The 12,252-nt window shown below is 38.6% G+C and overlaps 1 protein-coding gene across 2 annotated transcripts in view; it reads left to right on the forward strand.

Moving 5' to 3' along the window:
• Positions 1 to 12,252, forward strand: part of DDX17 (DEAD-box helicase 17) — an 18,205-nt gene continuing 5,953 nt past the window's right edge. For both annotated transcript variants that reach the window (XM_006071330.4, XM_006071331.4), the window contains exons 1-11: positions 1 to 353; positions 4,260 to 4,410; positions 4,842 to 4,941; positions 5,563 to 5,696; positions 5,994 to 6,059; positions 7,336 to 7,477; positions 7,774 to 7,934; positions 8,018 to 8,190; positions 8,532 to 8,642; positions 8,775 to 8,836; positions 10,095 to 10,154. In XM_006071330.4, the coding sequence (XP_006071392.1) occupies positions 304 to 353; positions 4,260 to 4,410; positions 4,842 to 4,941; positions 5,563 to 5,696; positions 5,994 to 6,059; positions 7,336 to 7,477; positions 7,774 to 7,934; positions 8,018 to 8,190; positions 8,532 to 8,642; positions 8,775 to 8,836; positions 10,095 to 10,154 (1,210 nt within the window). In that variant the 5' untranslated portion in view covers positions 1 to 303. The remainder of the gene's footprint in view (positions 354 to 4,259; positions 4,411 to 4,841; positions 4,942 to 5,562; positions 5,697 to 5,993; positions 6,060 to 7,335; positions 7,478 to 7,773; positions 7,935 to 8,017; positions 8,191 to 8,531; positions 8,643 to 8,774; positions 8,837 to 10,094; positions 10,155 to 12,252) is intronic.

Below are 12,252 nucleotides of genomic sequence, written 5' to 3' on the forward strand. Positions count from 1 at the left end.
GTGCAGTCGCTGGTAAGGAAGGAGACGCCTAAGCCGCGGCACTGCCGGGTTTGAGCGTAGCCAAACCTACCCACTGCTTTTATAACCCCGATTCTCTGTGTTTTGCTACCGTCTCCGACGAGAGAGGCGGCGACGGTGGCGTCTGCGACGGGAGACAGCGCGTCGGAGCGAGAGAGCGCCGCGCCTGCCGCCGCCCCAACAGCGGAGGCGCCGCCGCCATCGGTCGTCACCAGACCGGAGCCGCAGGCCCTCCCGAGCCCGGCCATCCGTGCCCCGCTCCCAGATCTCTATCCGTTTGGGACCATGCGCGGAGGCGGCTTTGGGGACCGGGACCGGGATCGTGACCGTGGAGGGTAAGGGGGGAGGAGGAGAGGAAAGGCCTTGTGTGCGCGGGGGGCGGGGAGGAGGTTGCTTCCTGGGGAGACCGCAGCCTGCGGTCAAGCGGAAGACTGGGGAGCTGACTGCAGGCCTAAGAGCGAAGCTCCCGACTGGGAGGCGAGGCGACCCGGGACTTAATAGCAGTTTAGTGCGCGGGCCTCTGGTGGGCCTGGGCCCCCGGGTCGCTGGCAGGGCGGTGGGGGGAGGGGGCGGCGGCTTGGCGACGCCCCAGCCCCTCTTGCGGATGGTCGTCGTGGCGCGGCGCGGCCGGGCCTCAGTCCCGCAGAGCTCTGGCCGCCGCCGACCCAGCCCGGGCCTCCTCAGTTTCCCGGCTTTCGAGCCCGGCGGATTTGAGCAAGTCATTTGATCTCTCCAAGGCTAGTGTTCATCGTGAAATGCGGATGTTCTTGCTGAGAGAGAACCCTGGGAAAGTCTTTTAACGGCAAATGGCTTCCCTGTTTATAGAACTGGAAACCTGGTTCGAAACTAGAGACTTTTAAGAAGCGGACTTGTAGATTTTAAAATATTTTAAAATTACGTTTAGTTGTACTTTAACTCGAAGGAAGCCATTGGAATGCCAGCGACATTTGCTGAAATTATTTTCTGTCTAAAACTGTCGTTTGGCGGGAGGGAGGAGTTTTTTGTTTGTTTTAACGTTTCTGTCTTTTTTCTCTAATTGGCCTGAACTATTAACGTCTTGGTCTAACTTGAAATTTTTTGATCTAGTAATGCTACGGTTACTGGAAGTTAACAGGATTAAACGTGAAGTCCTCCCAGATACTGAGATTCAAATCTTAAGGTTCCTCTTAATCGAAAAAGTCGCTTTAAAAAAAGTTTTATCTATGGATAAAAATTTTGGGGACGCCACATCTTAATATATATAGATTGTGTGTGTGTGTGACCTTGGGCAAGATCCTGAACCTTTGTGAGCAGATTTTCTCGTCCGAAGGTGGGGATAGTAATTGCATTGTTCCCCAGAATTGAGATAGTAGTAGGCATCCTGTTAAAGCTGTTTTCGCCAAATATTTTTGTCTTTTGTGGTTCAAATACACAACTACCAGACCTAATAGTCACACGCTCCTCAATTATTATTTGATTTACTGTGGCTCAGCTGGTAAAGAATCCGCCTGCAATGCGGGAGACCTGGGTTTGATCCCTAGCTTGGGAAGGTCCCCTGGAGAAGGGAAAGGCTAGCTAGCACTCCAGTATTCTGGCCTGGAGAATTCCGTGGACTGTATAGTCCATGGGATCGCAAAGTCGGACACGACTGAGCGACTTTCACTTACTAAATAAAAAGGATTATTTTGACTTACACTTGGTTCGGAAAGGAAATACTTGATTTTAGCTTTAAATTCAGAAGACTATAAGTGGAATGTTTGCTTAGTGTTTCACAGTATAGCCAAAGTTATAGTGAATTTCAATACAACCACTTAGGAAAAAAAACTTAATGTTTCCTAGTAAAATGAAAATGACCCAGAATTCCTCTCAAGCTTTATACCCTAGACTCATAGGCCTAGAAAAACCCTTGTACATGTTCTTCGGTATCCATGTTTATAACAGTGTTGTCTATGACAGAATATTAGAAACAGCTCAAATGTCAGGATAAATTCGTTCCATAAAATACAGTAAAGCAGTGAAAAAGAAAAATTTATATCAGCATGTGTGATTCACAGGCATAATATTAAGTAAAAATACAAGGTGTTCTAGAAGGATAACGTAAGTAAACCAACAGATGACAAAACCAGAATACAAGGGAATAGCTAAAATTCGAGGTACTCATTGGTATGGGGATTCTAAACTTGAGATAGGCACATAGAAGCTACCAAAGTACGGATAATATTATTTCTTTACCATGGATGTTTTATATTTACCATGTATATGCTTTAATATAAGGTTTATTACTTGAAAAGCAGAAAAAGTGAATTGCTGATCCATACTTAGTTTATCCCATATTGACTCTTAAGTATCAGATACTAAGAAAAGACAAGAAATAATGTTTCAAACAAAATGGCACTTTCATAAGTGTGCCCTAACTCCCCCTTTACTATGAAATTTCTTTTGTTACTTGAATTGCTGTTGTTCTTAACTTTACAGAGCTGAAATGTATTATTTTGAAAGGGGAATGAGTGAGGTAGTGTATGTACATGTACAGTCCAAATGCATTGTACATAATTCTGCGTGTTAATGTGTAAATCTTTGAGACTGGCATTTATTGCAAATGAAAATTAATACTCAAAAACATTAAGGAGCAGCATAGTATGCAAGGGGTTAGGATATGTGGATATTTAAATGATTATACAAATGCACTCAGGTTCTACAAGAGGAAAGGCTCTCTTGGATATTGTAGTCAACCTTATAAAGGTGGTAGAAAGTGTATTTTTTAAGAATCCCATGTTTCAAATTACAGTATATCTTTAGAGAAGGATGATTTGTCTTGGTTAAATAGCCAAGGCAAAAGGGAAAAAGGAAAAACTTTGAAAAATAACAGCTATCTTGAATACGTCTTGGACATTTTTTTCAAAAGTTCTGTTTTCTTCTAGGTTGTTATTTTAAGATCTGAGTAATATTGAAGTGCAGCAGCAGCATTGAAATGGGCATTTTTTAGGAACCACATTTGTTGTTCAGTCACCAAATTGTGTCTGACTCTCTGCAGCACTGTGGACTGCAGCACACCAGGCTTCCCTGTCCTCACTATCTCCCAGAGTTTGCTCAGGTCAAGGCCATTGAATCAGTGGTGCTATCCAACCATCTCATCCTCTCCCTCCCCTCTGGACTGCCTTGGATCTTTCCCAGCATTAGGGTCTTTTCTGAAGAACCACATCTTTGGTCATTTTTCTTTACAAGACTGACAGTTTAGAGACTTGGCTTTTTTATTTGTAGAGAACCTTATTTATTGATAGAATTGTGCTGGTTGCTTCACCTAAAAGGGAGAGAGGAGGAGGGGTCAGCCTCCAATTTGGTCTTAAGCCTGAGGACGTATTGAAGGTGTTGATTGGTATTGATCAACAGTAATATAAATGGAATCTGCCAAGTTCTGTCTTTTTGAATTAAATACTTAATGGTCCCAATAAAATTACCTTCCATCAGTCTTTGTATATTTGTCTATAGAGAAATATCTAGTTGGCTCTTTAAGCCAAGAAATTTTAAGAGCATTTTGAGTTCCAGGAAATGGACATGCCTTGAAATTGAATGGTTACTACATCTACTGCCTGTTGATTAGTGGAACCACTTGCAAGAAGATGTTATGAGTGAGTTAGAGTAGAAAAGGAGAATTAAATTTGGTGTAGTGTTTTCAGGAGTAAGGAAATGGGATGGAAACATTGTATATTTGTACACCAAAACAATGTCCTACACTTTAGTAGGTTGAAATACAGAATTGAAGACCATCTTAATCTTAGGATTCTTTGTAGGAAACAGAACATTTCGAGTTTGGCTAATGGCCATATTTGTATTCCAGTTGAATTTGTCTGTTGTGAAAGCAAGATAAAGCAAAAAGAATGATTTTTAAATTGTTTTAAAGACCTCAGATAACTTTTTCTACCTGTCCACAGTTTTGCCCTAATTTAAACTTAATGTCCTTACTTAGCTTCATTTCTGAATATTACGTAAGAGTAGCGATTTCTGTTCACCTTAGTATTTTTAGCACCACTTAAAACAGTACCTGGTTTATAGTTGATACCCAGTAACTATTTGTTGAATGAATACAATTATGCCAATTTGTACTGTTTACTATGCCAGATACTGTTTTAAGTACTCTACACAAATATTTTTTTGGAGGGGGCTGGTAGTATCTTAAGAGTTGCATCTTTTTGCATGTTTTTATGGCACCTGAGATATTTGCTTTAAAAATACTAATAAACTGAAAATTTTGATGTTTCTAGATTTGGAGCAAGAGGTGGTGGTGGCCTTCCCCCAAAGAAATTTGGTAATCCTGGGGAGCGTCTGCGTAAAAAGAAGTGGGATTTGAGTGAGCTCCCCAAGTTTGAGAAGAATTTTTATGTCGAACATCCAGAAGTGGCAAGACTGACTCCAGTAAGTTTGAGGGGCGGTATTTATTTACCTTTTCTTCACATACAGTAATGAATCAAGTAGATAAACTACCCAAAGTTTACTCATATATTTATATACAAAGTTTACTCTTGTATTTTTTATTCTGGTGTGGTGGGGCTTTTCCTTTGGTTCTTAGGAAAGCTGATACTCGTAAGAGAAAGCACTTGATTCTCATATGTTGTTGGTTATATTTTATCTTTCTGAGTTAACTGTTCTCGTGTGGAAAATGAAACTTACTGCCTGCTTCGTTGACTTAGAAAGTTGAACATACATGAAAAGCACTGTAAGAAGTGTTAAACATATTTTCCATTGTAATTGTGAATTTGATAATTGTTATGCTATATTAGAACATAAAGTTTTGCGCGTTTAGAATAAATTGGTTACTGATTTGTCTTACTTTGTTTCTTAAATAGTATGAGGTTGATGAATTACGCCGAAAGAAAGAGATTACAGTGAGAGGGGGAGATGTTTGTCCTAAACCTGTGTTTGCCTTCCATCATGCTAACTTCCCACGTAAGTGCTTTTCAGTCTGGGATATTAATTGTTAATTTAGCTTGAATGGTCACTGTGGTCGTAAGTTATTTAGAGGTTTTGACCCAGCTCAGGATTTTGTTGAAAAGACAAATAGAAACCTTTCACAAAAGTTCTTCGTTTTTTTTTGAGGGGGCGGGGTTGCCTTTTTAATGCTCATGTGTTCTCAATTTAGGAGTTTTTTGGGTCTTTTGCAAGGTTTTTTTTTAATTTGGTTTTCATCTTTCCTTGGGGTTTTGCCTCTACGTTTTAGAAAAATAGCAAAATAAAATTGCTTTCTACCTGGATAAAATTTGGATTAGATAAACAGTATCTAATGGCTACTAGGTACCTATGCCTTGTACCTTAGATACTTTAGACCAATGGTTTTCAAGTTTTCGAGAATAAGGGTAGATGACTATGGCAGTAGCCTTCTTGAGAAGTAGTCAGCAGGTCAAATAACTGAATTTCAGTAACTGAAGACAAAACGACTGTTTCTCTTGGAGAGATGTAAAGCTGGATAATTCTTGGCTTTGGTGAGCGTAACAAGTTTTTATAATTTCTTTTGGCTGTAGGTTCACTTCTTAGTTTTACCTAAAAGCAATAATATCTGTTCTTGTACAGAATACGTAATGGATGTGTTGATGGATCAGCACTTTACAGAACCAACTCCAATTCAGTGCCAGGGATTTCCCTTGGCTCTTAGTGGCCGGGATATGGTGGGCATTGCTCAGACTGGCTCTGGGAAGACGTTGGCGGTATGTAACCCGCAAGGGAAGACTTTTTATATTGTGGTTACTTATTTTACTATTGTAAATATTATATGTATTCTCAATGCTTAAAATTCTAATTCAGATAGTAGAAGTAATATTAAGTATCTGAAATATGTGGAAGCATTTTATGTTCACATTTGCATTGCATATATGTGTAAGAGATGTGAATTCTGTTTTCCCTTTCCTGGTTTTACTTAGACATTATCAATTACTGTGATAACTTAGAACAGTTACTATAATGGCTTAGTTTTGGTGTAAGACTGTCCTTCTTTTCTCCTCCAGTATTTGCTACCTGCAATTGTTCATATTAACCACCAGCCTTACTTGGAAAGAGGAGATGGCCCAATTGTAAGTGTGTTTCAGTTTGTTTATACTTCAAAAAATAACTACAGTTTATTATTATGTTTCAGGCACTGTACTTTACATGTGTTTTCAGATTTCATTCTCAACCCCACCTTCCATATCTGGAGGAAATATTGTCCTACTGGTAAATCTTATGCACAAAGCAATTAAGTGACTTGCCCAGGGTCAGACAGTAATTAAATTGCTGAGCTTGAATTTGAATCAGTCTTACTTTTAACTACTGTGCCTGTTACCTTCATATGTAGGCATTTTCTGTGCATTAAATACAGATGCATTGCTTAATTGCCCATTGATACTATGAGGGATACAAAGGTGTAAAATGAGATTCTTGCTCTGTGGATATAAGTCAGGTTTGGGATGTGTATTTTTTGTGTTTAAGTAATGCTTTTGTAAATGCTTTTGAGCAGCACCATTTTCTGGTTTGATCATTTTCAGTTAATGCTATTTACTATTTACTGTAAGCTTTCAGTAGTGGTCTTCAAACATTTTGAATGCACTTTCTTAACATTTTTTTAATAGAGCTTGCACTCACTATATGTTTATAAGTATGTACATTATACAGTATGTCTTAATGATTCACAACAAGAAGTAGTGCATTAACTTTTCATTAAGTAATATGTAATGTATTTCATATGCCTAATGGAGTTAGCAATATTATCATTAACTAATGTCTAATGGATTGATATACCAAGTGAGAGTTACTGTTACCAGCATATATGATTCCTGTTTCAAAGTGTCTTAATTTTATTTGACAACTTCTTGTCACATTGTGTATAAATCAACCTTGTTTTTGCCAGATTTGCCTGGCCAAGAGCTTAAACTAGATGTCAGGAAAATGTCAGCTCTGCTCTTTTCTTGTTCTGGTATTTAAATAAAGTTTGGGACTTGTTTTTGGGACTGGTTTTGTTACAGGAATATTGTAGCTACTTACTCATTTTGTGAGTTGTTTAGTTAAAACTAGGTAATATAGTCTATAAATCTACTTACGTAGCACATATTAATGAATCGTGTCAAAAATCAACCATCATACCACATGGCAAGTATTAGTTCTCAAATTGGATTGACCAAAAGATTCATTCAGGTTTTTCTGTAAGATGTTAGGGATATAATTTTTAGCCACATTACAGTGCAATATCTTACACCTGCTGCCTTCCCAGGCCCCTACCCCAGATTAGACAATAGAGAATTAAATAACCTTTTTGTACTTTTTTTTGTTCCCCTTAAACTTGGAGTGGTGTCTCAAATGATTTGTTTGCTTTAGTGTCTAGTTCTGGCTCCTACCAGAGAGCTTGCCCAGCAAGTACAGCAAGTGGCTGATGACTATGGCAAATGTTCCAGATTGAAGAGCACTTGCATCTATGGAGGTGCTCCTAAAGGTCCCCAGATTCGAGATTTGGAGAGAGGTAGGGAAAAAAGAGCATTTAAGAATTTTTAGTTTCATTTTACCAGGTTTTGTAAATGAAATTGAAGAGGAAAATAGTGGATTCTGGCGGGGTGGGGGGGATCAGTATTTTAGTAGCTTAGAAATTCTCAAATATGGTTAAAATGCTATTTTAGGAAAGTCCAGTGTGGCTAGAGATTTAATGGGGTTTTTATACATAAATTCTTGTTACATCATGTTTTTTTCTAGGTACTTGCTGAAGTTTGAACAGCATTTAAAGAATTCTTAGTTGAATAGATCTTTGGTTTTGTTTTACAGGTGTTGAGATCTGTATAGCTACTCCTGGACGCCTGATAGATTTCCTGGAGTCAGGAAAGACAAATCTTCGCCGATGTACTTACCTTGTACTGGATGAAGCTGACAGAATGCTTGATATGGGCTTTGAGCCCCAGATTCGTAAAATTGTTGACCAAATCAGGGTGTGTAAAGCTTAACGTTTTTTTAATATCCTTTGCCTATAGTGGTTCCTTAATCTAAAAGAAAGTCTTTCTTTTCCTGATAGCCTGATAGGCAGACATTAATGTGGAGTGCCACCTGGCCAAAAGAAGTAAGACAGCTGGCAGAGGATTTCCTTCGTGATTACACCCAGATCAACGTAGGCAATCTGGAGTTGAGTGCCAACCACAACATCCTCCAGATTGTGGACGTCTGCATGGAAAGTGAAAAAGACCACAAGTATGAGAGATTTCACTGTTTTGATAATGCTGATAAAACTTTTCCTCTAATAATCTTCTAAAATTAAAGTGTTATTCATAGAAGCCAGTATTGCCTAGCCTTGAACACATGAAAAGCATTGTTTTCCAACAATCCATTATGTATGTTTTCAGAGCATTGAGGTTAAAGGCAGGAATTCTGGATTCTTAAATTTGACCAGCTCTGATAATTCCCAGCTGTATTGAAAGTAATTTGAAAAGAAGATACTAAAACTTTGAAGGGTTGATACTGGAAACATAGCTTCTGCGTAATGTATAAGGAGGTCTTCTCTAGATGACTTCATTGTTTTGTGTTGTTTTCAGGTTAATCCAACTTATGGAAGAAATAATGGCTGAAAAGGAAAATAAAACCATAATATTTGTAGAGACAAAGAGACGCTGTGATGACCTCACTCGAAGGATGCGCAGAGATGGGTAAGTGCAGCACTGATGTAATTAATTTGCCTCGGATTTTATAATTCAGTAGGAATTTGTAAATTGGTACTGTTAATGTTGTATAATATTTCAATAATTCCTAATATGTACTTGGCTTTTTTCTTCTGACAGTTGGCCAGCTATGTGTATCCATGGAGACAAGAGTCAACCAGAAAGAGATTGGGTACTTAACGGTGAGTTCAAAACTAAGCATTGTCCTTACAGTGTATTTCAGGGATTGACAAACATTCTGTAAAGAGCCAGGTAGTAAATATTTTTGGCTTTACAGATTTTATAGTGGTTTGTGTCACAACTGTTAGCTGCTATTGCAGCACAAATATAGCCATAGACATTATATAAAAAGAGCCTGGCTGTGTTCCAGCAAAACTTTATTGCAGAAATGGGCTTTGTGCCGCATTTGATCCTTAGACCAGAGTTTGCCTAGCTCTGCCCTGGTTTTTTGAATATTGGGAGCATTTTTGTCATCTCCACTGTACTTTTAATGTCGGTAATGCTGGGTCTTTATACTACTTTTTCACCACTTAAACCACTCTATCTAAAAAGTTCTTGCCTTTATAGATACATACAGTGGCCTGGAAGCTCCCGGAAATTTTAATGGAGGCTTCATCGTGTTAACTCAGTCTCCATCTCCTCTCATCTCCTCTGAGGATTGAGAGTGGGGCTCAAAGTTCCAAACTTCTCCAATCATGGCTTGGTCTTTCTGGTGACCAACTTATGTCCGGGAGCTATTCTGGAGCCCATCAAGTGTCATTTCGTTAGAAGAGATCTCTTATCACCCAGGAAATTGAGGGATTTAGGAACTCTTTGTTCAGGTATCAGGGTCAAAGGCTTTTAAGTATTAGAATAAAAGATTCTCTTAGCATCTGTGTTTCATGAGGGTTTTAGGAGCTCAGTGCCAGGAACTGAGGGTAGAGACCTATAGATAGACCTACATGTATGAATATATATATACATGAAATGTATATTTTATTTCTATATAATATATTCTATTATTTCACAGGCCAAAGCTATGGTTTCCCCTTTGATTTCATGTCTTTTAAACTTCCTCTCCCTTTCTCTATGCCTTCCCCTACCTCGACTTCTGGTTTTATTTGGGAGATTACTTTGCTGTCACAATTTAAGAGAAGAAAAATTCCAACTCATGTTAATTTTGTTACAAACTGCCCCACCATTTTAATGTTAACTTCATTGTTAGGTAACTTTTTCATCTATTGCTTCTCAGCTAATGGTGAATATAATAAATATTTTCAAAAGAATTACTATTAACTTTCAATTTAAAAGAGCTTGGTATGTTCTGACACCATTACTTGAAATTTTAACATAGTAGAAAAGGCCAGAGAGCTGGGAATGTTTATTTGGTCACTTTTTAAGATATATCACATACCTCTGATTTTATAACTTGGTTTTCATGATATCATCCTTGTTTTGCAGAGTTCCGTTCTGGAAAGGCTCCCATTCTCATTGCCACAGATGTAGCCTCCCGTGGGCTAGGTTTGTATAGATAGGTGTCTCTGTCAATGGTATATGTATCTTTTGGTTTAAAGATTTGCTTGTCATTTCACATTAGAGTTGCATATACATGTGTTTAGATAAATATTTAAAAGAGAAGACTTACATACAAAGTACGTGATTTCCCCCCACCCCCCACATTTTTTTTTTTAAACCTTGGTGGGTTTTTTTGTTTGTTTTTTATTTTCTTTTTATTTTCAAAGTCTCTTCCTGCTCCTAACAAACAGGCTTTGGTCTGCAGCAAGGCCTAGGCATGACTATTTAAACAGTTGGAGGGAGAGGAGACATTCAGTTGAACAGCTCAACTTCTTCCTGATTTTATTCTATTTTCTGGGTGAATAGAATGAGCCTGATTGAACCTAGCTACTAGAAGCTAGTTTCTTCAGTTACTTTTTTCCCCTCTACGAATATATCTGTGGAGGTACAATTCCATGAATGCTAATATATTCTTGGGATTTAGTAAATCTATAAATATGATAAACCTTTCAGCAATTAAATCTGCTTTGCCCAATTTAATTTACTGAAGTAAAATTATCATGAGCACTCAGTTATCCCCTCTTCCCACCCATACTTATATCATTGATGTGCTTGCTGTCTTCCAATTTAAGATCTTAATCTGAAGCTGATGTTCTGGAGTTTAAACCCATTATGATTTTATGCAGAGATATTTTGTGGTACTTTAGCCCTTTCTGAGAAAAATAGGTGTAATTCAAAACTTAATTTTAAAAAATGACAAGAGTATTTCTATTACAAAGATATTTTTAAATTATTGACATATTTCTTGCTGAGTAAGGCGAGAAGCAACCATATTCCCTATGATATTCAACATCAAGCAAGTATTTGAACTAGATTACAAAAGTAATGAAGGCTTTTTATACATTGCACTCATCGTATTCCCTCCTTCAGAGGTGGTGACTTGCAGCCATGACTGAAAAATTGTCTCTACCCTCTGAGGTCATGTCTGGATCTGTGCGGTTAGAACTTGGGCCTGTTGGGAGAAGAGGCTGAAGCCTGAAAGCAGTTTACATAAAAGCTTTCAGTGATGGTGGTTTTTAAACAGGCTTGCTATGTGCTGGTAGCTTCTTTGTGCATCTTGCCTAGACAATTTAAAATATTTGTTCCATGTCCCCCTGCATTTCTAAACCAAATCAATTGGCTGCCATTAGAATAACTTAGACTCTTCATCCCACCCCCACTCATCCAAGAGAGGGGAGAGGGAACGTATCTGAGTCTGTTTCTTGTTACTCAACATCAGTGCTTGTTTTGGGCCCCTTTGTTTGCTGCCTTGTAAAAATCGAAAGGGGAAACCCACCAAAATGGCAGAATGCTGACCAAGGTCCTACAAGATCCTGGAAAGTGAAGGCTTCTACCTCATAGACAGGGGTGCAATTTTCAGCTGAGTCACCAGGCCTTTTTTCACTTCCTGTCGAGCGATGGCCTCTTAAATATTCCCTTCAGGTAAGTTCTCTGATTCCCATAATTTTATAATAGTCGTCCTCAGGATATAATAGTCATCCTAGTCATCTTTATAATAGTCATCCTATTTATTCCCCTTCCAATGGGATATTTTTAATTTTTCCTTTTTTTTTGTTTAAACTGCACACTGTTAAGCTAAAAGTATTGAATTTATTTTGTTTTGTTTTTTAACAGAAGCTTTGATAGCAGCTGCAGATCACTCAGTACATGGCCGAGGCAAATCTACATTGGCCGGAAGCAGCTCTAGATGAGCCTATTGGCTAGTCTCAGTCCCTCCCAATTAGTGATTGGAGATTCAGGCCATGTCATAGGGCTTGTCACCCAAAAAGTTGTTACCCTAGGCAGCTGGCTAAAACATTAACTTTTGATTTCTTACTCTGCAACAGCATCTTCTCTAAAGCCACCAAGGTAATATTGTGACAGTGCACAAATAACATGAGGGCAGGCTAGACTGTAGAAAGCCAGATTCCGCACTTGCTCGTACATGCCCTTAGCCTGCTGTGTGTGTGCACGTACAAGACACCTTTCTAGTATGAAGAACTTGCACCATATCTGCCCCCCATTGAACCTCTCCACAAATACTCCCAAGTGTTAGTACCTGAAC

Source organism: Bubalus bubalis, chromosome 4, assembly GCF_019923935.1.
Source record: "Bubalus bubalis isolate 160015118507 breed Murrah chromosome 4, NDDB_SH_1, whole genome shotgun sequence".
Taxonomy (NCBI): domain Eukaryota; kingdom Metazoa; phylum Chordata; class Mammalia; order Artiodactyla; family Bovidae; genus Bubalus; species Bubalus bubalis.